The sequence below is a fragment of the Rhinolophus ferrumequinum genome, chromosome 9 (assembly GCF_004115265.2).
Source record: "Rhinolophus ferrumequinum isolate MPI-CBG mRhiFer1 chromosome 9, mRhiFer1_v1.p, whole genome shotgun sequence".
Classification (NCBI taxonomy): Eukaryota; Metazoa; Chordata; class Mammalia; order Chiroptera; family Rhinolophidae; genus Rhinolophus; species Rhinolophus ferrumequinum.
In genome coordinates, this window is record NC_046292.1 from 43,679,772 (window position 1) to 43,707,470 (window position 27,699).

General features: G+C 37.9%; 1 protein-coding gene across 4 annotated transcripts in view; it reads right to left on the reverse strand.

Moving 5' to 3' along the window:
• Positions 1-24,330, reverse strand: part of C9H1orf87 (chromosome 9 C1orf87 homolog) — a 68,128-nt gene extending 43,798 nt beyond the window's left edge. For 3 of the 4 annotated variants that reach the window (XM_033113161.1, XM_033113160.1, XM_033113163.1), the window contains exons 1-3: positions 24,241-24,330; positions 23,076-23,208; positions 7,035-7,269 (exon numbers count right to left, since the gene is read on the reverse strand). In XM_033113161.1, the coding sequence (XP_032969052.1) occupies positions 7,035-7,269; positions 23,076-23,182 (342 nt within the window). In that variant the 5' untranslated portion in view covers positions 23,183-23,208; positions 24,241-24,330. Of the gene's footprint in view, positions 1-7,034; positions 7,270-20,793; positions 20,879-23,075; positions 23,209-24,240 lie in introns of those variants that run through there. The other variant, XM_033113162.1, reaches the window with a different exon arrangement.
• Positions 24,331-27,699: the final 3,369 nt, after the last annotated feature.

The following is a 27,699-nucleotide window of genomic DNA, read 5'->3' on the forward strand; positions in this document are numbered from 1 at the left end:
ATTTTCAGCCACATACATTTTTCTGCCTCTGAGCTTTTGATACACTTCTATATTATAGTGTTCTGAGGATGCGTTTATCAATACTTCATCATACCAGTGGGGTCAAGGCGTTCTTTAGCCCCCTTTCCTCTTATTTAAACACCAAAATTTATTGAGTTTTTTTTTTTTTTCAACACCAGAGACACAGGTGAACAAGACAGGTATAATTCTTGCCTTTCAAGGTCTTTTTGGCCTAGATGTCATAGACTGCATTTTATGGGGCCTCACCTGTGAAAAGGGGAAAACGTATTTTACTCCCAGGACTGGTGTGAAGAATGAGTGTTACAATGTGTTGCAAATAGTTTGTAAATTCTAAAAACTATATTATGTATTATTTTTTGTGTATCTCCCTCCGATCGAGTGTGGGCCAGAACTGTCTTGTGTCCTGCGTATTCCCAGCGGCAAGAACAGCACCAAATTTGAGAACAAACGGAGAAACAGTGTCAGAATGGTGATGTCTTGTTCAAGCCAAGTGCACGCTGAGCTTTAGATTTGTCCCTTCAGTGATATGAATCACCCTGGATGTTGTTTTTCAAAATCAAAGGTGTCCCCAAAGTGTCAAGGAAAAGAAAATGGGAAATTTTGATCAAGAATCACCATGTTTCTGACTTCAGGAGTTGCCAGAATACCTATAAAATCTGATGCTATAGGTTTCTCCCATTTGCTTTACTTCAAATCACAAAATACTGCTTGGGGATGACACAATAACCTGAAATGACTGCCAAGCAAGGCTCGTTTTGGGATGTTTGCTGAAAGGAATTGGTACAAATGAAGCACAGAAATTTAACACAGATTTAGTAACTCTTCTTGGGGTGTTGGAACTTGCAAGTGTTGGAAGTGTAAACAAGTGTTTTTTTTAAAGATTGCTTATAAATAAAATTATTTTAAAGTAGTTATATAGTGGGAAATTTGCAGAGACAGCATTAAACATATATTTGAAAAGTCTTATTTCTTTTACAGTGGATAACATTCCATTGTATGCATATATATTTTTTGCTTATCCATTCATCTGTTGATGGACATTTGGGTTGCTTCTCCATTTTAGTTACTGTGAATAATGCTGCTATAAATATGGATGTACGAATATCTTCTTGAGACCCTCCTTTTACTTATTTTGAGTATATATCCAGAAGTGGAATATCGCTGGATCATATGGTAGCTCAGTATTTAATTTTTTGAGAAATGGCCACACTGTTTTCCATGGTGGCTCTAACCATTTTGCATTCCTACCAACAGTGCACAAGGGCTCCTATTTTCTTCACATCCTTGCTAGCATTTCATTTTTCTTGATGGTAACTCTATTCTAATGGGTTGTGTATGTGAGGTGGTATCTCACTGTAGTTTTGATTTGCATTTCCCTCATGATTAGTTATGTTGAATATCTTTTCATGTGCTTATCGGCCATTTGTTTATCTTTGGAGAAATGTCTATTCAAGTCCTTTTGCTCATTTTTTAATCAGGTTGTTTATGTTCTTGTTGTTGAGCTTTAGGAGTTCTCTACATATTCTGGATATTAATTTCTTATTGGATATATGATTTTTCTCTCATTCTGTCTGCCTTTTTTCTCTGCTTATAGTGTCTTTTGATGTACAACATTAAAAAATTTTCATGAAATCCTATCAGTCAATTTTTTATTTTGGTTCCTGTGCCTTTGGGGAAATAGCCAAGAAATCATTGTCAGTCCAATGTAAAGATTTTGCTCCGTTTTTTTCTTTTAAGAATTTTATAGTTTTAGAGATTACATTTAAGTCACTGATCAATTTTGAATTACTTTGTATGCATGGTGTTAGGTAAGGGTCTAACTGCATACTTTTGCATTTGGATATTTAGTTTTCTCGGTACCATTTGCTGCAAAGACCATCTTTTCCCCATTGATTCATCTTGGAACCCTTGTAAACATCATTTGGCCGTTTATGTGAGGGTTTATTTTTGGACTCCCTATTCTATTCCATTGGTCTGTATGTCCATCTTTATGCCAGTACAATACTGCTTTGATTATTGTACCTTCACAATTAGTTTGGAAATCAGAAAGTGTAAGTCCTCTAGCTTTGTTCTTTTTCGGGATTATTTAAGTTCTTGAGTACCCTTGAGATTCTATATGAATTTTAGGATGGGTTTTTATATTTCTGCAAAAAAGTCATTGGAATTTTGATAGAGATTGATAATGTTAATTTTTTCCATACAAGAACATAGCATGCCTTTCTGCTGTTCAAATATACTCTTGTGTCTTTCAGGAGTGTTTCATACTTTTACTCATAAAGGTTTGGACATTTCTTAAGTTTATGTCTAGGCATTTGATTTATTTAGTTAGTTAATTTTGTTATGCATTTATTTGCTGTTGTAAATGGTGTCTTCAATTTTAACTAGTTTTTGTTTAAATATATATAAGGCCATTGTTTTGTGTATATTGATGTTATAACTGTTTTGTCAAATTCTCTTATTGTTTTGGTAGTTTCTTTAGCTGTTTTGAGAGTTTATGTGTATAATCTTATCATCTAAAAACAGTTTTCCCTCTTCCTTTCTAATTATTATTCCTATAATTATTTTCTCTTGTTTAATTACATGGACTAATACCTCCAATATAATATTAAGAACCAGTGGAAATAACATGTATACTTGACTTCTTTCAGACTCTAATGTGAAAGCCTCTAGCATTTCGCCATTAAATAAGATGTTGGCTTTGGTTTGCTTACCTCAGAGAGAAAGAATTTTGGAAACAATCATGAATAAGACAAATTCTTATTCTCGGAATTTACAGACTCATTGAAGGAGATAGACAAGGAAACAGCTTATTTTAATAATATAACAATATTCGCTATGGGGTTATGCACAGATTGATTTAGAAGTACATTAGGGAAGACACTTACCTCAGTCTTGGTGATCAGAAAATGATGCTTCTTGGTAGAGCTGATTCTAAATTGATACCCCAGTGTAACTGGGAGTTAAAAAATGAGGAAGGGAAGATAATTTCATACAAAGGGAATAACATGGGGAAAGGACAGGAGATAAAAGAAACAGCACTCTATTTGGGAAACTGAAGTTCAGCTGAGTGAAAGGTGGGGAAGGGAAGGAAGTAGAGATTGGACAGAGTTGAGGTAAAATGGTAAGTCAAAGAGTTTGAATTTTATACTAGGGCAATGAGAATTAAGCAACAGTTTTAAATGTTTTGAGTAGGAATTACACTTGATTAGTGGTTTTAAAGTTTCTCCTAAAAGAGGTAGCATATATATCCCTGTCCCATTGGTGTTGTGCTTTGCCATGTGACTTGCTTTGGCCAATGGCATGTTAGTGGATATGACATGTGCAAAGACTTAAAATATACTTGTGGTTGAGTGATGTGGTTGACATTGTCTTCTTGAAATGTTTACATTGCCATGAGAAGAACTTGTTTTGAAGAGCCCACTGATTCAGAACAATAAAGAAAACACAGAGCAGACATGACACCAATTTCCAGTCTGGAGCCAAGCCTAGGAAAGTCCAAGTGAAATAAATGCTGTCTTAGCTCACATTTGCAGATGTAAGCATAAACAATTATAAACTGCTGAGTACTGGGGCAATTTGTTACACAGAAGTATTATTGTAATAGCTGACTAATACAGAGAGCGAAACATAGGAAAGGAAAGCCAGTTTGAAGATAATTAAAATCTCCCTGCTGAGGTATAATGGTAGTCTGACTAGGATTATGGCAGAGGAAACATAAGTAAGAGGGCATTTTTTGAGAGACATAAGGAGATAGAATTTAAAGGATTCAGTGATTAGTTGGATATTAGAGTTAGGGAGAGAACAGGAGGAAATCATGGCCAGGTTTCTTGCTGGTGCAACTGGGAGAGCTGTGAGACCATTCGGTGAGACACAGATCACAAGAAGGGCAGGATCAAAGGTTCTTCTTTGAACATGTTGAATCTGAGCCACCAACATACAGCCAAGTGAAACTGTCCTTGACATCTGTCTATTTTTCTATTAAATCAGAATAACATCATGTGCCTCTACCTACCTCACAGGACTATTGTGGAGAACAAGCAAGATAAAACAGGCAAAAAAGCTTTGAAAAGAACACACGACAAATCAACTGTGGTAGTTATTAAAATTAAAGCACTAACACTTTCATTTTCATGCTGCCAGATACAAAAAGCACACTCTAATTTTATTTTTGATGCTGGTCACACATTTCTTTTTTATTTTCTGAGAGAAGGCAGAGTTGATGATTCTGAGAAACAATGTAAACAACATATATATTTTCAAAGACACATAAGGAGCAGAATTTGGAGACAAAAACATCCTAGGGCTGGTAGTGAGAAGAGCCAGGCTCTTCACGTGTGAGACCTTGAACAAATCGTTAAGCTCTCTGAGCTTCTCATTCTGTATTTGTGAAATGAAGGTTTGCACATGTTGATTTCTAAGATAGCTTACTGTTCTCACATATATGAAATGATGGATTCACTTAACATTTTCAGCTTTACTTACCTCCTACTAATGATACTCTTCCTATTTGATCTGTAATTTAGAAAAAAGTTTCACACTTGCTCATTCTCACCCACATTAGCTCAGTATTTATCAGAAATTTCTCTTTTAGAGCAAATTCAGCAGTCCAGATTGCCTGTTATGTCCCAGGCAGGAAAGCTTATTTTCATCTATGCGTGAGGGATGAGGACCTAGAAGGAGTTCTGATTAGTTTGCTTATTTCACTGAGGCAGGATTCCATTTACCACTTAGTCAAGGTGGTAATGAGGGTCTCTGTACGCGGCAACTGTGGCTGCCATCTGGCAGGCCAGTGCCACACACTTGGCAGACAGAACCAATTAGGCCCCACACCTCTCATGAGGCCTTGCTGTGTTTGGTCCTGGGTGTTAGCCCTGCTGAGCACCCCCCATAAGAAACCTCTTTGAATTTTGGGAGGGGAGGGGCACATCATCTCCCTCTGGCACTACAGAACTAGCAAACTCTCCAGCTGATGGAGGTCCAAGAACAGCTTACCCATTGAATATTCTGCACATTCTAACGGCTAATGAAGAATCTGCACCAGGAATGGGCAGCTTGATGTGGTAGGGGGAGTGTCATGAAACAAATTTCTATTTATAAGAGAAAACCTAGAAATGACTTAAATGCCCATCAATAAGGAATTAGTTAAATGAACCATGTTCTATCCCTATACAGGAATTCATACAGTTTAGTGATTAAGGACCTAGAACCTGGGCTTCAGCGGTGGCTCGACCACGTCTCAGCCTGACGATCTGGACAAGGCACTCTCTGTTTCTCAGTTCCTTCATCTATGAACAGAACATAATAAGGGTTCCTACCGCTTTGGGTGTTTGGGAATATTAAGTTAGTTAATATATATGAAGAGTGTAGAATAACACTTGGCACATAGTAAATGTTATTTAAGTGTTTAGTTCTGAGGATGACTCTCAGAGAGTCCTTAAATTTGATGGTTAGGATAAATCTTTTGAAGCCGGGGGAGAATTCTTGATATGAGATGAATCAAACAGGACAACAAAGAATACATCAGATTCTCATTCTGTATCTATGCATGGATATAGTTTTCCTTAGTTGAGTTTTATTCTTAATTATATTCTCTTTCCATTTTCCAAAATTTCTATATGAGTATATACTATTTCATAATTAGAAAGATCAATAAAAAATTTAGGGAAAAAAGAAAACCTGGGTAAACATGATATCTGCATACTTCTAAGTCACTTTAACTTTTCTGAGTCTCAGTTTTATGATCTATCCCATAGTGAGAGAAATAACCTCAGAGCTTAATTCCAAGGAACAAATGATAAAATCTACCTGAAAGCAATCAGGCAATAATAAAGTGTTTTATAACTATAATGTTCTTACCAAGGTCATCCGCCGAGAGCAACAACAACAAATATATTAATGCCAGAGTCAAAATTAGGTAAAAACTCAGAGGTCTTCAGAAATTCATAATAATTTCACTTCTGCAGATACATCCTGTTCTGCTCCAATCAGGCCCTAAATTCAAGAACCCATTATGAGAAAGCCAAAAGAAGACATTAACTGGGGATTAGGAAGCCTGAGTTCCAGCATAGGCTGTCTCTCTGACATCTTGGGCAAGTCACTTCTATTTCTGGACCCCAGTGTTCAAGTAGAGCTTGCAGAGTACGTGGTCTGAGGTCCATTGGTACGCTGTTAATCACTCCAAATTATAATTTTTCTCAGAGTTCTTATGAGCAAAGGCCACGAATCCATAGGTTTTTATTTTCTTATATGACTAAAAACTAGCTCGTTTCTGAGTGATCTAGTAGGTACTATTAAAATCATAAACTAAAAATAGTTATGTTAGAGTTTATTGCAGACTCTAATTCAGCATTCTACTAAAATATCTGGCTGTCACTTAATGCTTGGCAGCACTGCAAAACTCCTCTATGTATCCACTTAATTGGAATTTCAGCAATTTTTGGAGATGGTACTTTGTTATCAATGAATTCTTATTTTTGTCTTTTTGGATCCAGTTTTCAATTGCTGCTATTCTTGTTTTCTAATTACAAATTACTAATCATTTAGATTCATTATTATCAAGTCAGTTTGTTGTGGATTGTTTAGTTGATTCTTAACAGAGTGCAGTGATATATAGTTCTATCCAGATAATTTTGGGATGATAATTTTTTGATATCTAGATATGGTAGCAGTGGATTTTGAAATTAAATGATCTCTCCCTATAATGTTGAAGCAGACAGACCCTCCCCCTCTAACACACCCCAACTTTACACGTATGGTGACAATTATCACTGCATGACGACCATCACTGAGTTAGCCACAGATAGAGTAGGTTGACCAACTCAACTGGTGGTCAACAAAATGCAATATAGAAAATGATTGCACTATTCACTTTCAGATGGAAAAATTCTCTGTTATACAAAATATATTAATTACCATTAGTGCATGTGTGCTTGTATGTAGCTAAGTTTCTATTCTAACTCCCAATTTTCCTGACCAATCAATCATCAAGGAAAGCTTAGGTATTTGTCACTCACTTTGCCATCCAGAAATCTGCTACTGAGTACTCCTGTTAGGAGTTTCTGGCTGTTCTCTGGTTTCTGGTTGTTCTCTGGGTGCTTGCTCTCTTCCACATCATCTGGGTCATGATTGATTTGATGATCAGCGGGATTACCAGGAGTCGGGGGGTCTCTGATCATCTGCCTTGCATTACCAGTCACAGATTTCTGGAGCACGCTTTGAGTTTCTGCGTTCAAGTTCTCATTCTCCTTGCTGTGAAGAAATAGTTTTGCACTTTGTTACTCATGTTGCAGATCCACATGCACTAGGCTGGCTTAAGAAATGGAAGGTGTTTGTCGGTGTGAACAGTGGTAACTCAGTACAGTGGAATGAAGAAGTAGATGTTGGTTATTTGTCTACAGATTATTTACCATAGAGAAGCCATGTTATTATCTTCTCTGGCTTTATTTTCCCCACCCTCTCCTTATGTTCATAAGGATAATGTATCCATCTCCTCTAAAACTCTTTACTGTAGGTAATGGTGGTGTCAAATATGAACCCTAAAGGTTATCACATATTTTACAGGTCTACCAGCTATTTTCGGTATTTGAACTACAATAGAAAAGGAAGAAAGTCAAGGAAGTTTGCCAGCATAGCACCAGTTCTGCTCTATGTCTCCTTAATGCCTCACCTTGAGGCTTCTTTTTCTATCAGTAGTTCTCTATTTAAAATTAATATTAAATAGATAAAAGAAAAGGAAAAATACTGTAGGAATGATTCAAAGAAATGCAAATAATAAAATTAAAAAAATTATTTAACCTTGTTTGAGTCTAAAGACTTACAAGTGAAAATAATTATAAGGTTTTGGAATTGTTTTAAATATAGGAAACTTTTTTGAAAATAATAAAACTCAGATGCTGATGTCTACATAAACAGATATAATTAATATAGTAGGTGATCTGATAAAATGTATTAAGAGTCAGGAAGGTGAAACTCTTTAACCTTGTAAATCAATTTTTAAGATTGCATATTATGGAAGAAAAATTAAAAACTCTAAATATTTAGTAATAAGTGCATATGTTGAATATTTTATACTATGTTCATGTGATAGAATGTATACAGCCATTAAATAGTTAGGGATAATTTTAATGATACAAGAAAAAGTACAGTTATACAAATAAGTGGAATATATAATTATCTAAACTATGTAAAATTCATGTGTATAAGATATGTGTTTATGTGTGAGAGTACATAGTGTATCTAGAAGGAAATATGGCAGAATAAACAGTAAGTATTCTCTGGGTAGTAGAACTCAGGGTATTCAATTACACTATTGCATTATATTATATCATTTTATATCTTATAAAACTATTGTTCTACACTTTCTACATGAGAAAGGATTATTTTATAATCAGAAAAAATAAATATGAAAATAGTTTTGCCTTAGGCCTCAAAAGCATTCTATAAATTTAGCTGTTATTATTGACAGTGGAAAGGATCCACTTTAAAACACGTCCTATTATCTGAGTGTAAATCAGTTGCTCCAATACTTGTTGATGTGAATCAAGCCAAACCATAAGCAAAGATTTAAATGTATGTATACACTTTTTTACAGTAATTCTCTTGGTTGTGGCAGCATAAGAAGGAAAGAAGGCCTAGGAAAGATCTCTGAGGAGCACCTACATTTACAGAAGGAAGAGGAACCCTAAAAGGAGATTTAGAAGAAATTATCAATAAGGTAAAAGGGAAACCAAGAGCATGGGGTCTTGGCAGCAAACTGAAGAGGATGTTTGCAGACAGAGGGTATAGTGTATAGTTTCAAGTACTCCTAAGAAAGGTAAGCTCTGAAAAGTGTCCACTGAGTTAAGCCATAAGGACATCAGGAATCTTGATAAGGGAGCTTCAGGGAGATAATGGAGTGGGTTGAAAGAAGGCGGGGGACAAGAAACTGAAGGCGGGAAGGCTAAAGACCTCTATGAAGAAGTTTGGTTGCAAGAAGGGAGATGGGGTGGTGACTGGGGTGCAATGTGGTTTTCAGATAGGACTTCGTTATTATCTTGTTGAAAGATAGTAGGGACTTTCACACATTTAAATCCCAATGGTGAAGAGCCAACTGAGACAGATAAAAGGAGAGGACATCATTGATAAAATAAGATGAACCCTGACAAAGTGAAACGGGGTATCATCACTCAGAGAACAGAGGCAGGAATGAAACCTCAGGGTTGGGGAGTAGGGAGATAGATGAGAATGTAGGCAAATTTATTTGTATATTTGGAGATAAGGTATTGATCAAATTGCTGACAGCTTGAATTTTCTCTTTGATATATATGATATGGTTACCTGTTGGCTCCCAAGGGGGAAGTGCTGGGGTAGGAAGTCTGATTAAGGGTAGATGGCTTGACATAGCTACTATGAGGAATGGAAGACAGCTGATGGGAAAAAGAAAGGTTGACTGGGCAAAAGTGAGAGGTCAGTGAAGACTGGAGAGTGCAGTTTTGTGGCATCAGTCTGAGAAGGGTCTGCTCTCCTCTGGGATTGCTCAATAGTCGTTGTGGAGATGCACAGAGGCAGATGGGGGGGGCGCATTCAGAGCTGGGCCTTTGTCAGACAGTTGCAGTCAAATGACAATAGAGCGAGATGGGAATATAAAAGAAGAGTGTATATTTAACAATAGTTCTTGCAGTGAGAGAAGATGTAAATAAAGCATATTGTTTCTGACCTCAAGAAACTTAATTTCATTTTGTTGTCCCAAAATAACACAAATAATGAAGTTAACAGCTGGTGTAAACTTGCTTCTAGAAGTCAGATAAATAGCCTCTAGATAGTGATTACTGTTTCAGGGAGATGTAGAGTCCGGAAGGGAATGTTGTGGGGCTTCTGGGATATTGGTAATGTTTTCTTCTGTTTTTTGATCTGGGTGTTTGTTGCATGGGTGTATCATGTTTGTGAAAATTCAGTGAGTGTATACTTATGATGTGCACATTTATGTATATATATTTCTATAGCTTATTTAAAGAAATTGATATAAAATATACATAAATAATGTAGAACATACCTAATTAGCATATAGATAAATGTCAAGTGAATGTTACAAACACTCAGTGCTATTTGAAGTTCATAAGAGAAATAACTGAACTAAGTCAGATGGAGAAAGAAAAATACCATATAATTTCACTTAGATGTGAAATCTAAAACAAAACAGAACAAAGCAATCAAAACAAAACAAAAGCAAACTCATAGATACAAAGAACAAACTGGCGGTTGCCAGAAGAGAAAAGGGTAAAGGGATCAATTATATTGTGACAATTATATTGTGACAGATGGTAACTAGACTTACAGTGGTGAACACTATGCAGTGTATATCAGCAAATATTGAACAATAATGCTTCATACCTGAAATATATATAATCTTGTACACCAATGTTATCACAAAAAATAATTTAAAAAGGGATGTACCTATGGTCTGAAATGGTTGCAAAAATAATGGTATTACTGAGCCTTTAGCCACACGACAGTCACACTATAGTCATTTACATATACGAGTTTATTTAGTCTTCACATCAACCCTATCGGTAGGTGCTCATATTATTCTCATTTTAGAATGAGAGAATTAAAAGTCAGAGAGTTTATTTGATTTGTCCAATTTTACATGACTTTTCAGTAGTGGAGCCAGAATTTAAACCTAAGTCTACCTGATTGCACCTGAATTCCTACTGCCAGGAAAGGAGTCAGGAAAGGATCCATGGAAGTTTGGGATTATGTGAGGAGCCGAAAATAAAGGAGGAGGCAACTGAAGTAGGAAGTGCAGGATTTAAAGGCAAAAATTGGCTTGGGGTCAGAGAGTTAACTTCAGGCTGAAGGCAAGGGAGATAAATCACCTTCAAAATCTTTGTGTGGGCTGTCTCAGGATAGAATTGCCTAGGAAATGTATCCTCCTGTCTGTTAAAATAGCCACAGTAGATGTAAAATCAAAAATAGCCTGTTAAATCTGTTCAAAGTAAAAGCTGTGTTTTTTTTTAAACATCCATAGCAGTTTAAAATTATCATGAAAATGATTCCCCAGCTGAGAAACAGCATGTGTCTGTTGTTAGCACAAACAATTCGTCAACACACATTGGTTGTTAGGCTGTTCGCAAACTCACAGTTCTTTCTCCTATGCTCCTGTGCTCTCTACCTGAGGTACTGAAAATAGAAACCTGCCATTTCAAAGGAATAAAAAATGCCATCCCTACTATCTTGGAAGCACGACACAGCTGGCTTCCTCATATGTACTTACTATCTCTGCTGCTGCTCTCAGGGACTCAGTAGAGTTTCGTGTCATGTGGTAACTACAGCAACTGGGAAGGATTACTGTATTGCTGAGTGATACATACATGTGGACAAAACCACCCAATTGTTCTCTCTCTCACACTGTGCTCTTCTTGCAAACCAGCCCTTCAGTACCACGCTTTGCTACAGCTCAGTCTCAGCGTTAGAAAGCAACGTTGCAAAGGTGTCTAGAAGCATCCTCTGCCCAAAGCAATGCAGAGAGTCCCCCTTGGCCCCCACTTCCCATGTCACTCCCAATTCACCAGATCTCACATTTGATTTGGATTACACCCGTGCGGAGAGCATCAAGTCTCAAATGGAGGACCCAAGGGGCTCTGCAAAAAGGTCACCAGATGCCATCTTAAAGGTCTGCCAGCATTGGCAGCAATTCAATGCCACCAATTTCCTACTGTGCACCATCTAACCGGCCCCAAACCCTCTGGAGAAGACGGCCCATATTGTGCCAATGCAGTGAATGGGGATCTAATTTCAGTAAATGAAACCATGTTCTTATTTGGAAGTAATAACGGATAATCAACACAACCAGGGTTTTCTTTCTTTCTTCTTTTTTCTTTCTTTCTTTTTTTTTTTTTTTTAAAGAGAACAACAAAATGAAAAATCAAACGGGACTGGGGAGGGAAGTGCAATTGAAAATCACACCAAACGCCATGGGGAAGCTGTGATGTAAAGCCAGTGCTAATGTAGCAAATGTTATTGTGAGGAAGTATAAGGGCTCTTTCTTTTATTTTTTTATGCTATGGAGCCATACCATGTATTATTATCAAAGAAATTTAGTCTTCAGAAAAATTTAAAAGTACGTGAACTCCTAAACCTATGCCTGAACCATTTCTTCATCATTGTAATTATAGGAGCTAACATGTTTAAATGTGTAAGCTATCATATACAAGTTTACATAAATTCTTCCATGTTATCTTAATAATCCTGAAAATAGGTATTATTATCACCATTGTACAGAAGAGAAAATGGATGATCAGAGAGGTTCAGTAAATTGCCCAAGGTCACCTTGCTCGTAAGTCCAGATCTAGGACTCATACCCAGGTCTGTATAGCTCCAAAGCATATCCTTCTTCTTCAACATTACTCCTCAATTTTACACCCATAATATACAAACTGTCTATCTTAAACAACAGAATTTTGATTCTCTTTTAAAATATTAATAAAAAATAAAATACATAAAGGCATCTAGTCCATCTTCCCACGTAGGCCTAAAGTCCCCTTACAGACCACCTAAGAGGACATCCTTCAGCTTTGGTTTCTAAACTTTTCAAGGACAAGGAATTCAGTATATTCCCCAAATATCCCATTTCTTTCTTTGTAACACTGTGTCAAATTTTGATATCAATGAAAATAACCCAAGTTTGTTTTTCATGGTATTTGCACTACAGTGTTTCACAGAACAAAAATGATTTCCCAAATCAGGGTCATTTTGGCTGCAAAATTAGGGACCACTTCAACAGCAAATGTTCTCAGGTATGATGTACTTTTAATTTACAGAAAATCATATCGCAATATACCTACTCTTTCTTCATTTATATGCAGTTCTACAGCATTAGATAAGTTTACACCATGGGTGTTTTCTTCTGACTTGTCTTTTAGTTATGCATTACTGCCTTCTTAGTTGAGATTGTAGTGGGCATCCAATCTACTCTTGGTCTTCTGTCTCTGTTGTCTTCAAATTTACAAAAATAGGTGGTAACTGAAAAATAAAGTATGTAAAAAGAAATAGGGGACCATAGAGGAGTTTCCAACCAAATATGCTTAAGTGGGATGGAAATGACTCCATGAAGGAATCGACATGTAAAACAGCAGTTGAAAGAAAAAATTAGCGATGCAAAAATATTCCAGATAGGGGGAAGGGCTTGTTCTTGGAGAAAATGACAGTGATCCTAACCGTTGAATCTCAGACCACCTGAGGGAGGTTATCATGCAGGGTGCTGGATTATAAAACAGATAGTTGGCTCACTCTGAAATTATTAAATCAGAATTCAACAGGACGAGAAAACTTGCATTCTTAGCAAACATCTCAAATGATTCTTGTGCACACTAAAGTTTGAGGAACCATGTCATACAGAATGAAAAAAGAATGTCTTTTTCATAATTATACAAAATTTACTCATAATTTAAGGTAGGTAGTGGTTCAAGACATGGACTTTATGTCCCATAATACTGATTTTTGAATCCTAGCTCCAAACATAGCTTGTTGTGTGACTTGGCAACTTACTTTTCATCTCTGATTTTTAGTATCTCATCTGTGAGAATAGAGAAATAACACTTATCAATATAAGATGTACCAAATATTTATCACTGAGCCTGGTACTCAATCAGCCCTTGACTAATTCTACATTAGTCATAAGTTAAAGTGCCATCTCCTTTATCAGCACCTCCCTATTACCCAGGTACAGAAGGATGGCTCTTTCCTTCGGATACCCAAAACTTTATTGATAGGCAAAACTAAAGTTCAGAAGATCAAAGTATTATAGAACATAAGAACTGAGGAAACGTTATTTAAATAGTTAAATAGAGAGATAGTTAATGTAATCTGACTACCTTTGTATTTAATGACAACAGTAAATACAAGCACTAGAAATCACCCACTTTGAAAAAAAAAAGCAGATTAATTAGTATTAAAAATCTGCTCTGATAAAGCACAATTCTTAATTTTGGAGAAAAATCCCCAAGCATTTCTTCATCACAATGTCTTCTGATGGATTATACCCAGGAGCTTTGCAGACAGTGCTGCTTTTAAATCTTTGAGCTAACCTTTATCAGCTTGAAATTTAATGTCCTTTGCACTTGCATTCTCTCCTGTTTTGCTTTTGCAAGTCTAAGCAAAATGATTGTGCGACTGCCGGGCCTCTTCACCAATTATCTCAGCTCTGTGAGGCAGTTTCTGGGCCAGGTCTTCTGTTCAGACTATGAGAAGATGGGACACCAGCAGTTCTGTCTCTGGGCCATCCTCTGGATACATCCACAGAGTCCATGGAACGGGGAGCAATAATTATTGCTATGTTGTTTTCTTTAATTAGGTTGAACTAAATCAGGGGTACAGTAAGAGATTGTGGATTTAAAAAGTGTACTAAGTGAGGGGGAGAGAGATAAATAGAGCACAGGATTTTTTAGGGCAGTGAAACTACTCTGTATAGCACTGTAATGATGGATACATGTCATTATACATTTGTCTAAACCGATAGAATGTACAACGTCAAGAGTGAAGCTTAAGTTAAACTATGGAGTTTGGATGATTGCATGGTTTCAATCTAGGTTCATCAATTGTAACACATGCACCACTCTGGTGGGGAATGTTGATAATGGGGGAAGCTGTGCATATGTAGTGCGGAGGGGTATCTCTATACCTTCCTCTTAATTTTGCTGTAAATGTAAAACTGCTCTAAAAAATCAAATCCTAAAAATGTGTACTATTTATAAATCTGTGCTTTCTAAAAATTATAAGTTGGTGAGGCATCATATTATCTCTTTATAGAAATTTTCCACATCCATACACAGGAACTTATGTTTGTTTTGCTTTTAAACCAAACTAGAATTATACAGTTTTGTAATCTTAAAAAAAAATACTGTCAAAAATATAATGAGGTATCTTTACACATCAATATTTATGTCTTTGTAAGAACATTTTATGCCAAAGTAAATGCACTTTTAAGGCTTTTGATAAGCATACCTAAAAGCTAGTAGCATAAGAGTACTCTTTTCTATACCCTCGTCAACCATATTTCCATTATAAAACCATTTCCAATTTGATTGGTTAAATGTAATATCTTATTGCTGTATAAATTTTTTTAATTACCACTCAGGTTGAGCCCCCGCCCCCCTTACATATCTCATGCTCATTTTTATTTCTTCTGTGATTTGCCTATCTAGACCTATGACCAATTTTTGAAATTGAGCTGCTTGTCTTTTCCCTACTGATTTATAAGAGCTCTTTATACATTAAGAGGATTAATTTTTTACTGTTATATATATATATTGTCAATAGTGTTTTGCTTTTACCTTTTATTTTTGTTATATTTTTTGAAATATAGAATTTCAAATGGTAAAGTATTAACTTGTATCTCATAGTCTCAATATTTAGAATCAGTGGGCACCTATTTTTTATAACATTGATTTGGCATTCATTCATATAATGCTATATTCTCTTACTTAAAATTTTATGCCTCTATGTCTTGTACTAGAGGCATATGTCCAGAACAGTATCTCATGCTTCTTTATATGCCTCACAGTGCCTAGAATAATGATAAACCTATTGTAGAAGATTAATAAAGAAACATTTTAGTGCAGAGGAAAGGGCATAAGAGAGGTATACTTTTAGATATTACTTCATCACTTTGAACTTGTGAAAATGGAGATAAATAATAGTGTGTGCTCTGATATTCTATTTTAAGAAGAGATTGCGTTGATGGACATTAAGGTATTCTGTAGATTATATCTCGAAAAAGCAAAAATAAGGTATTATGATCAGTTATTTCTTTAAAAAATTGAATAAGTAGGGTACTTGAATTTCTTAAATCACAAAGTTTATCCAGGTGTTATATAGGAATTATAATGGGTCGTTGCTACCATGTCCTGACTGGATTGCCATAATGACTCCCTAAATGGTCTCTCTCTTTTTAATCATGCCTGTTTCAGTGTATCCTCCACACAGCAGCAAGAAACATCCTTTGCAACGCATAAAATCCACTGTATTCTCCACTGCTCTCAATTCTATATAGGACATTGTATTCTACATAGAAAAAACCCAGAATTCCAACCATGGCCCACACAGCCCAACATGTGAGTGAGCCCCGCTGGCTTCTCTGACCTCATTTCCTACCCCCTCTCCCCTTGTTCACTCCGTTCCACCAACATTGGCTTCCTTGTACTCATTAAACATGCCCATAGGCTTTCTTTTGTCTGTTTCCTCAGCCCAGGATGCTCGGTCCTTACATAGCTGCATGGGTTACTCTCTTATAGATCTGTGGAGGCACCAGGATGCTGGTGATCACCTGTGGTGTCATTTGGTACAGGTGGACCTCATGGACAGGAAAGCAGCAGCTATTAATACATGGGTGCCCTGATCTTTGGCACTGTGCTCCCAGAAAGTGATGCTGTCCCACAGTTTATGAAGGCAGCCTTGTACTAAAAATTCTGCTTGCATTCTAGGTAGTCATCTTGGGATCTGTTTGTAGCAGTTGCTAGGAAAGTCAGATGACTGATATCTGGAGAACTGGGGGCCTATGGGAAATCGCAGCCTCTTCTGAAGCAGGACAGAGAAGAAGGAGCTCCTAGTTTTACAGAGCTGGAATCTGGTGAGCCACGCCCATGGGTCAGTCTTAGCCCGCTCACTGCTAGCTAACCATGGATAATTCTCATTGGGTAATTCTGGCTCTTGTCTCCACATCGTCTCAGTTTGAATGTCACTTACACAGAGAAGCCTTCTGGGAAGACCCCTTGTAACTTGATGTACCTTTATGATCCTCCTTTATTTTTCCTCATTGCACTATCCTCATGAGAGTGGTCATTGCTTATCGGTTTGTTGTGCGTCTACCATCACTACAATTCTAGGTACACTACTGTATCCCCAAGGCTTGGTCCTCCATAAGTGCTCAATTAATGTTTGTGGAAAGAATGTTACTGGAATTCCATATATGCATTGATTCCTACAGCTGTTAATGTTACTACTTTAAAAAAGTTCAAGAAAGTAAAAAATAATGTATTAATATGAAAGGCTTGGAGGGATTAGAAAATGACGAGCTATGGGCTCCACGGAAGTCACGTGGAAAAATACCAGAACTTTATATTTCTTGGCTATAAATGTCAATGTAAATTATTATAAGTGTTTGCTACTTTTTCCCATAAAACCTTGCAGTCAGCTTCCCTGTGCTTAACAATGCTGTACCAACATCAATGTAACTATGGAATAAAGTGCTTTGGATCATTGATTCTTGGCATTAGAAGGAGCTATAGAGGCCAACTTTATTCACTGGAAGTATCTCTACTCACAGGAGTTCCTTGAAATGAACCCAATTCCTCTTTTAGTTCACAGCTCAATCCCAGGCCACATTTCATACCCTGGATCTTCCATAACTCCACAACTTTAGGGTCCACAGCTTTGGTGTCTCAGGGTCCCTCCTAAAATGTGGCATCCAGAGTGAAGCACAGTACGGCATAGGTGACATGTCCACTTCTGAGTACAGTGGGCCTTCCACATCCCTCTACCTGGATACTCTCAGCTAATGGTGAGCGCAAACACAAGTGTAAAGGGGAAACACACTCCATTTTGTCCTCTACTCGACTCTCTATTACTACCATACAACTTCTGGTCACCCAAGGTATGGGTTTTTTCCCACACCAAGCAGTTCTTCATACCAGCGAGGTGTCCTACAATGCAATTCAATTCTGACACTATCCACATGGAGTTAGTGCAGACCCCACAGGTTAAGGGTTCAGTCCCACAAGACTGCCCTACCCCTTTCAGATGTCAAATGCAAGCCTAGGTTGTTACCCGTGTTTCTGACAGATGGACTATAAACCAGGGTTACCCTGACCCCCTCTTCCAGTTTGGTTAATTTGCTAGAGTGACTCACACAACTCAGGAAAGCTGTTTAATTACTGGAATACAGGTTTATTATAGAAGGGACAGCCAGTTGGAAAGATGCATAGTGCAAAGTATGTGTGAAGGGGCATGGAGCTTCCATGCCCTCTCTAGGCACACTGCCCTCCCAGCACACAGAGGTATGGAGCAACCCGGAAGCTCTCAGAACCCGATACTTTTGGGCTTCTTATGTAGGCTTCATCACAGAGTTATGATCAATTATTAATTCAATCTCCAGCCTCTCTCCCCTTCTGGGAGGGTGGGGGATGAGGCTGAAAGTTCCAAGCTTTGAAACGAGGCCAGTTCTTGCTGGTGACTGGCCTCCATCTTGAAGCTACCTAGAAACCCACTAAGAATATCCTCGTTAAAACAAAAGATACCCCATTACCCAGGAAATTCCAAGGAATTTAGGAGCTCTGGGTCAGAAACCAGGGTCAAAGACCAAATATTAGAATATAAAATGCTCCTGGTGCTCTTATCTCTTAAAAAAATTGCAAGCGTTTTAGGAGCTTCATGCCAGGAACTGGGAGCAGAAACCAATAATTTACTATTATTTCACATCAAGTACAGCCCAAATATTTATTCATACAATCATTTACACATATGCTTAACTAAAGACAGACTTTGCATGTATCTCTGTTGATTTGATCTTGTTAGTTTTAGCTCTTTTTCCTGCAAGTCTTCCCAGCATCCACTACCGACATGTTTATTGAAGTGATTTGTCTGTCTCCCTTCAGTTGTGAATTTAAAAATGTTGACTAAGAATAGGGTCACACACAAATCCTCTCCACCTCTCCACCACTCCAGCATGTAGTATTTACATCAACTGTTCAATCACTACCTATGTTGGTGTGTCACCTATGTTATACTGTCCAGTCCAGAATTCTCTGCCTTATTTCAAGACTTTATGAAGAGAAATGTACCTAATGACTCACTGACATTAGCGAATAGTGTGTATCTTTATCATTCCCTTCATTTGGACTGTAGTAACCTCATCAATAAAGGAAATGGGACCAGTTTGGCATAATCTGTTTTTAGCGAACATGTACCGCCCTTAGTGACTATCACTTTGTGTTTTGTTTCCACAACTAACAGTTAATTCTTTGGCCTGCAATTTGCCAAGAATTGTCCACAAGCCTCAAATTGTGAGGTATTGTTACCCACTTTTATCTGCTTTTAGAAAATGAGAAAATTTTTCTCCTGTCGCTTGGCATATCTTCTTGATGAGCTATCAAAGATTACTCATCAGGGTTCCATAGAAACAACCGCATGCTATGTTAGCAACATGGGTCCTTAGAGTTGGATTTAAAGCAACTAAGTATTGTCTTTCTTGATCTTTACTTTTCTTGGCATCCATTGTACTCTAATTCGTTTATCAGGCTTTCAATATGCATAAGACTTTGTGTTCATTATTAAGAGTACAGTTATGCATATAGAGTTTATGGTGAATTGGGGGGAGACAGATATGCGTGGGAAATGGTGATAGAATGTCATAATCCCTAAGTGAGTGATGGGAGTCTACAGGGGGAGGGAGCAGGTGAATCTGGGGCTGGTGTCACCTGATTAGACTTGCATTTTGGAAAGATGACAATTGCCATACTTGATAATTGGTTTTCAGTGTAATGTTGCCTAGGAGTCACCTGGGAATTGACTAAAATGCAGATTTTTGCATCAGTATGTCTGGAAAGAGGTCAAAGATTCTGCAGTTCTAATAAGGTCCCAGGTGAGGTTGATGGTGGTGGTCCCTAGACTATATTTTGAGGAGCAAGGCTTTAACGAATGGATTAGACAATGAGAAGATTAGAGGCAGGGAGCTTGATTGGAAAATTCATGTAGTGATCCAGGAGGCAAATGAGGATGGCGCAAACTAGGGGACACTTGTTTCACTCTTTGAAGCCAATAGGTTGATGTCCTTTGTGACAAATCTGTAACTGGGTAGGTATTGAGTATTTTCCTTTTATCTGTCAATAATTGTACAGGCTAAATTACAAAAAGAGGGAGGGAGCTCAATTCTAGTCTTTTAATTAACAATAAGTGGCCTCACTTTAAGCCATTCACTGAGACCTCAGTTGTCTCATCTCATCTGTAAAATGGAAGACTGGTTGTTAGGGGTTGAGTTGTGCCCAAATTCATATGTTGAAGTCCTAGCTTCCATTACCTCCGAATGTGACCTTATTTGAAATTAGGGTGCCTGAAGATGTAATTAGTGAAAGATGAGGTCATGCTAGAGTAGAATGGGCCCCTAATCCAATTGACTGGTTTCCTTATAAAAAGAGAAAATTGTACACCTATACGTATACCATATATGCTACGTGAAGCTTAGAGTTATGCTGCCACAAGCCAAGGAAATTCCGGAAGTAAGGAGAGAGACCTGGAACAGATAGATTCATCCTTACTGGGCACCTTCAGAGGGAGCGCAGCTCTACCAATACTTGATTTCAGACTTCTAGCCTCCAGAACTGTAAGGCAATAAGTTTCTGTTGGTCTAAGCCACCCAGTTTGTGATACTTTGATACAGCAGCCCTAGCAAATTAATACACTGATTTATACATTTAAGATCATTTTCTAACAGACTATTTTATCTTTCCCACATATCCTATAGGAAATCTGAACTAAATGTGGCCATATGGGAAGGAAGCTTTCTGTTTTTCCATTTATTATTAATTTGTGATTTTTCTTTTTGATTCAGATTCTCCTTTTAGAGACTTCTTCCTTTTATTTATTTTTGGCTTATACTTATGTTTCTTATGTAGATTTTTTACTAATAGGCTCAACTGATTCAACCCAAAGAAAATACCCAGGGTATAGATGTAGCATAATTAAAATGCTTCAGAGACAGATTTTGGGACATACATGACATGATAGTGGTGGAGCTGTCCTTACTTCAGCCATAAGAAGCCTTTTGAGAATTATTTATTTTTGAGCCACACAGGAATATTTTAGCAAAGCTTGTTAATTGTCCTATGTCATTCCAGCAAAAGTAACATCAAGCCCATAGAAAACAGAAACAACAAAACTGTCTTAATATAAAAAAAACAACTTTTTTTTTCAGTTGTCATAGAAGAAACAGAACTGTCTTTTATTTCACAATTAATGTAGGTGATTTAATATACTCTTTTATTTCCTGGATTCTGAAGTTTAACGAATAAAAAAGAAAAATAAAAGGCACCTTCTTATAAGACAAAGGGAATTTTTCCCTATTTAAAAGGACAAGGATCCTTCCCCCTATCCACCCATTTAAGAACATAATGTACTTCCCCAAAAATAAGACCTAGCTGGATCATCAGCTCTAATGCATCTTTTGGAGCAAAAATTAATATAAGACCAGGTCTTATATTAAAATAAGACCCAGTATAATATAATATAATATAATATAATGTAATGTAATGTAATGTAATGTAATATAATATAATATAATAAATACCAGGTCATATTACTTTTTGCTCCAAAAGATGCATTAGAGCTGATGGTCTGGCTAGGTATTATTTTCGGGGAAACACGGAGGTAGACACTGATACTCTTGGAAAAAGGAAGGGGTGTGGAATGAAAGGGGCTAAACAAAACCTCAGAGAGGAATGGAATTAGTAGAGTAGTAATGTCACCTTTTGGGTAGGAGGAGAACTGAGCAGGGCTTCCAAACTGACCATATTTGCTTTTCTTGACAATGACTGGCATTTGAGAGGAGATCTTAAAATAATCTGTTGCTGTTTCCTTATCTACAAAACAAAGGTAACCTGCCTCCTAGGCATAGAATATAAAAGGGATGGAAACATTTCATAGAAAGAGATTTGATTTTTCTTTAAATGTCTTATGTGTGGAAAGATTTCCTTCAATAATAATAGCAGAACTATTTATTAAGCATGTTGAATACACTATTAGGCACTGGAAAGGTGATTTGCATTTTATTTTTCTCACTTGATCCTCACAACGACCCTATTAGATAGATATGTTTTATCCCCACTTGATAGAGGGAAAATATGAGGCCAGAGATGTTAATCAACTTTCTCAATGTCAAAAAGGCCAGGAGGGCACACAGTCAAGATTCAGACTCTCATCTCTCAGCTCTGTAAGGAACCCAAAAGCATGACTCATGTGCCGCAAAGCTCACTTCCTGTGCTATAGCAGACATTACTAATTGATTATAGCACTCACTTTGGAATCTGGTGGGGCTGACAATACAGATAGCGAGGATGTAAAATTGATTTGCCCTTCTAAAGTCTGTACTCCATAACAGTAGTCCTGATGGTCTCATCTTCAGAGATTCTGATTCAATAGATCTTGGGTTGGACCCCAAATCTTTATTTTTAAGGACTCTCCAGGTAATTCTAATGATAGCCAGATTTGGTAGCCACTGCTTTCTGCACCTATGTTTAGTGAGGCCAGATCTTTTTTCTGTTGGTCTGTTTGTTTGATCTGTGGGTTTCTGAAGTTGAGGAAAGAGCTATGGAAATCATCTTAGGAAGAGAATGCAATTATTGACTAGCTACTATTTATGGAATGACTGCTAGATGAAAGGCAGGTCTACTACCTTCTTTTGCTCTTGTGAACCACCACAACTCTGGAAAGAAGAGCTAGTCATACTCTTCTGTGGCAAGCATCTAGTGAAGTTTAGAGATACATGAGTTACCTCCCTCAAATGTGACTGTGATGAGTTTGGAAGGGAAGAAACACTTCTTAGTTTTGCTCTGAGAAGCCCCTGCTTAGAGGAGTATTGAATAAAAAGAAGAGTAAATGAAAATCTTACAATTTATTATTTATTATTAATCACACTCCTTTAATTCATAACAAATTGACTAACAACTTTTCTCCCTCCCCCACCAAAAAAAAAGATTACTACATGTGGTAGATTACAAATCTGATGAAGAGAAGCACCAATACTCCATTAATATTTATAAATGTCTCAATGCTTATATTCCCCATCTATTTGGAAAATCAGCCCAAGTAATTAAGGAACATGGGGAATTAGAAAGATGAAAAATATCAGGAAAACAGTGCACATGGAAGTTATCAACACTATTTTACTTCACCAGTTATATCTTAATGACTTAATTTTCCATAGACTGCATTGTTAAAATGTAAATTTCTAGATTAAAGAAAAACCACAAACAAACCCAAACTTCATTATCATCCAGGCAAAACAGATATTTTTCAAACAGCAAACTTACGTCTTTGGCTTCTCCACAAGATACTGAAAGTATTTACTTCCGATGATTTTTACCACCATTTCAGGCATTGCATCTGATCCACGGGGAGTCTTCCACACTGAAGACATGATTCTTCTCAAAACCCCTTCAAATCCTTGGGGGTGGAAAATAAGTAAATCTTTTCTTCTTGACCTTCCACTAGGCAACAGTAGCACCCTTGTCAACAATAACAACACTAAGAAGTGGACCAAGTGCTTTACCTATGTTATGTTCCTTAGCACTCCCAATAAAGACATGAGTAAAATAGTCTTAATTGCTATTATCCTTCTTGTTTTACACTTGGGGGAACAGGCGTAATGTAGTTATGTAACTAATATCACATAACCAGTAATTAGCAAAGCTGGGACTCCCACCAAGAGGTCTGCATAACTGGTCTACTGAGCCTTTTGGCAACTCTACCTTCCTGATATCAGATGGCATTCTTGTGAGGTCAGAGTGTGAACCAAGACTTTAGTGGGATATATGAAGATCTTATATTCAGCTCTGATGCTCAGTCTCCCCTTTTATGAAACCTGGGTAATTCCAGTTCTACTTACAGGGACTTAGGACGAGATAATACATCTGAAGGAGCATCATACACAGGAAAGAGTGTTTTGTTGTTGTTGTTATGGCTGATCTGTTTTTGCGACAAGCCAATGAATCTGAAATTGAGATCCTGCACTAGATAAGCACTGGGTGTTTAAACAGGTCTGATGCCAAGGGATACTTAGAAGTTCTGTAAACTTGGCCCCAGGCTGACCACTCCCTTTTAGAGCCTCTCAGAGACTGAAAGTCTTCAGAAAACATTCTGATCCAAATGCTTGCTTTACAGACTGGGAAACTGAGGCTCAGAGAGGGTGTGTTATTTGACCAAGGTCCCACAGTGAGTGAGAGTATTTCTGTTTCTAGTACTAGGGCCTGATAGCTAGACCAGCGTTCTTCCCCAAACCCCAGCTTCACTTAGTGTTTGGTCAGCACTGGGACCTGCTCTATGAGGGTGGCCCTCATCAGCAGGACCTGCAACCTCTTTCAAGTTTCTGGAAACTTCGAGGACCAGAATTTATGATGGCAGAGTCCCCTTTATGCCCAGCAGCTGCGCCTCAGTCTTGAGCCCTTTCCCAGGAAAGAATAGAGGGGGCCGCCTTACCTCTGAGGCTGCGTTTCTCCACCCAGGCAGCTCAGGTGTGCGCAGTTTGTGCTCTCCCGCAAGGAACCCGACGCCAGGCTCTCCCGCGGGGTTAGGCAGGGGATTGGAATCCAGGAGTCTGGCCAATCACAGGGCCAGACTCAAAGGTGGAGGCTGCCCCCGCCCAAATCGCTAAGGACGCTGAGGTCTGTTGCCGCTCAGGGACCTGCGTTTCTATCCACCTGCATGAGGCAGGGGACTTCTCCACAGGTGCCCAGGGTGTGGCGGCTGACAGGCTCAGGTGTTCTCAAATCTGTGTTTTGGGTCTTTCTCAACGCCCTGTGAGCCTTTTTCTTAAAGCCCACGTAGCTCACCTGCTGTGGTCACGCCTGTTCCTCTGTTTCCCTTAAGTATATTTTCATTTATGAGATTTCCACGTAGTTGGGAATCCTACATTTGTCCGTTCAAATCCAGGCTCCTCCATTCTATTGCTTTGGATAAACCCCTTATTTTCCCTGAAGGAACTAGAGATTCAGTTTCCTCATCTGTAAAAGGGAGAAAAGTCATAACACAGGCCTAAAGGTAAGTTGGTGATGAAGTTAAATAAGACCATAAAAAATAATTTTGAGTGGTATCAATTTTTCAGATCCCTCATTTGAGCCAGATGACTATTACCTTATAAGTTAACAATTACCAGTAAAATAATTTTATTTTCATTTTAAAGATTAAGAAAATAAGCCTTGGGTTGTTGAGAAATTACCCAAAACACCACAGAAGCAATTGACAGAGCCAAGAATTGAATATGGACCTACATATTCCAAAATGCCAGGCACGTTTTACTGTGATAAAAACTTCAGCAACATGGGTAAAGGTACTGCTCTTTAAATTGACTCCAAAGTGGTAGGCTTGTTTGTTTGTTTGTTTGTTTGTTTGTTTTTATCAGCAGTAGCTGCTGCTGCTATCTGTACCACCTGCTTCCTGCCCTCTAGTTGTACCATGTTTTGTGATTTACTATATCGTCTCCTGGCACACGCAGCCAGAGATGCATGATTACAGTCAGCTCCCCCTTAGGGCTCACTGTCTAGTGGGCAAGACACACAGGCACATTCTCTGATATACAAAGTGCCATGACCGTAGAGGAGAGGGGCCAGCTCCCTTCTCACCCCTCCAGCCCAGCCTTCACTTTGTCGCCAGATTAGTGCTTCCAAGGCTCAACTTGGATATTCCTCTCTTCTAGTTCAATATTTTAAAGGGCTCCTATCAGCCCTGGAGGTTGTCCATGGTTTCAAAATCTTCTGTGCCCTGATCTCAAGCTTGATGTCTAGCTTGAGCTCCCACTACTTCTCCCAGGCTTGCTGTACTCCATTCAATCCAGTCTACTTACTGGCCTGAATCTGCCTTTCATTTTTCTGCCTCTGTGCCTTTGTTCATCCTGTTCCCTCTGCCTATGATACCCTTCCATTTCCTCATTGTGTCAGCCTGCTACCCATTCTTTTTTTTTTAAACAAAATATAGTTAACAAACAATATTGTATTCGTTTCAAGCGTACAGCATAGTGATTCAAAATCTATATATCTTATGAAGTGATCAACATGACAGTTCTAGTAACCTTTTGTCACCACACAAAGTTATTATTATATTGTTTACTATATTCCCTATGCTGTACATTACATGCCTGTGGCTTGTTTATTTTATAGCTGGAAATTTGTACCTCTTAATCCTCTTCATTTTTTTGCCCATCCTCCCACCTCTATCCATTTGTTGAATTTCTTGTCAGATGCTCAAGAGTATGTGTCTGGCAATCACATGTACCTTGGGTTCAAATCCTAGCTCTGCTAATTCAGTGTGATATTGGGCAAGTCATTTAACTTCTTTGTGCCTTAGTTTCCTCTTCTATAAAATGAGGATGTCTTTTGGTGAAGATTCATTGAGTTATATGAGTAAGGCACTTAAAAAAATGCTTGACACATAACGAGAAATGTCAATGTTTGCCATCATCATTATTATAATTATCTGTCAAGAAGCCAAACCAGATCCCAGCAGCTGAAAATGGTTTCTTCATTCTTTGTATAATTTGTGGTTTCTCTCTTATAAAAGGTGTCTTTCTTTGCCTGATAGTATGACTATTTGTTTGCATCAGTTGTCATGCCTTCTTAGACTATGCTTGTGGTAGGCTGTATAATGGCCCCCGAGATGTCCACTTCCTAATCCCTGGAACCTATTAATGTTGTCTTCTGTGGCAAAAGGGACTTTGCGGGTGTGATTAAATTAAGGATCTTAGGATGGGAAGATTATCCTGGATTATCCAGGTGGGTCCTAAATATAATCACGAATATCCTTAGAAGAGGGAAGCAGAGGGAGATTTGACTACAGAAGAGGAAGTAGAAGATGCAACCATGGAAGCAAGAGCTTACAGTGATTTAAGGAAGGGGTCCTGAGCCAAGGAATACAGGTGGCCGCCAGAAGCTAGAAAGGGCAAAGAAATGGACTGTCCTCTAGATCCTTGAGAAATAACCAGACCCTGCTCATCCTTTGACTTTAGCCCAGGGAGGCTGATTTGGGGCATCTGGCCACCAAAACTGTAGGAGAATAAGTTTGTGTTGTTCTAAACTACCAAGTTTGTGATAATTTATCACAGTAGCCATAGGGAATTAGTGCAATTAATTCTTCACAGAACTGAAGGATCCACTTCTTCGTATCATAGATTGCACTGTTTGCTTTAAGAATACCAAAGAAAGTTCTTGTCAATGACCAGTACGCAGATATTGAAGGAAAATAAACTCTTCTATCTATTGGGTTATTAAACAGTGAGGATAAGGTGTTGAGGCTGTTGGTAGATACCTATATCAACACATACTGCCTTTTTTCAGTAGAAGAAGGGGAAGCCAGGTGCAAGCTGAAAATAGAGCCAATGTGGGGAACTGGATGAGAGCAAAGAGCCTGGATCCAGCTATGCCTGAAGGATACAGCTATGCCTGAAGTTAGGTTTTAGGATTCCCAAACAAGAGGGATAAATTTCCCTTTCACTTAAGTTACTTTGAGATGGGTTTCATTAGTCGGGACTCTTTACCCAAAGAATCCTGGCTAATAAAAAGACTCTTAAACTTCCAAGTGGCTAAGGTTTATATATTATCAGGTGCAGTTAATTGAATGACATTTCAAGGTTCACTGTAAATTCTGTGATGAAGCTTGAAGGAGTAAGTTGATTTTGATCAAATCAGATATTTTAGCGAAGACTATCCTTTGACTGTATTTTGACTTAAATGGTTCATCAATACCAACTTGAAACATTAAGACATTGGAGGTAGACTTTCCATTGTGCAGCACTTCCATCAGTTTGAATGTATTCAGATGAAATTTGATATATTTTTTCAGACCCAAGGGAACCTCTGGTTTGCCATTTCCTAGCCAAGTGACTTTGATTGCTATCAGGATTATAGGTACCATTCTTAGAGCCCTGACAAGTAATAGGCTTCCAAT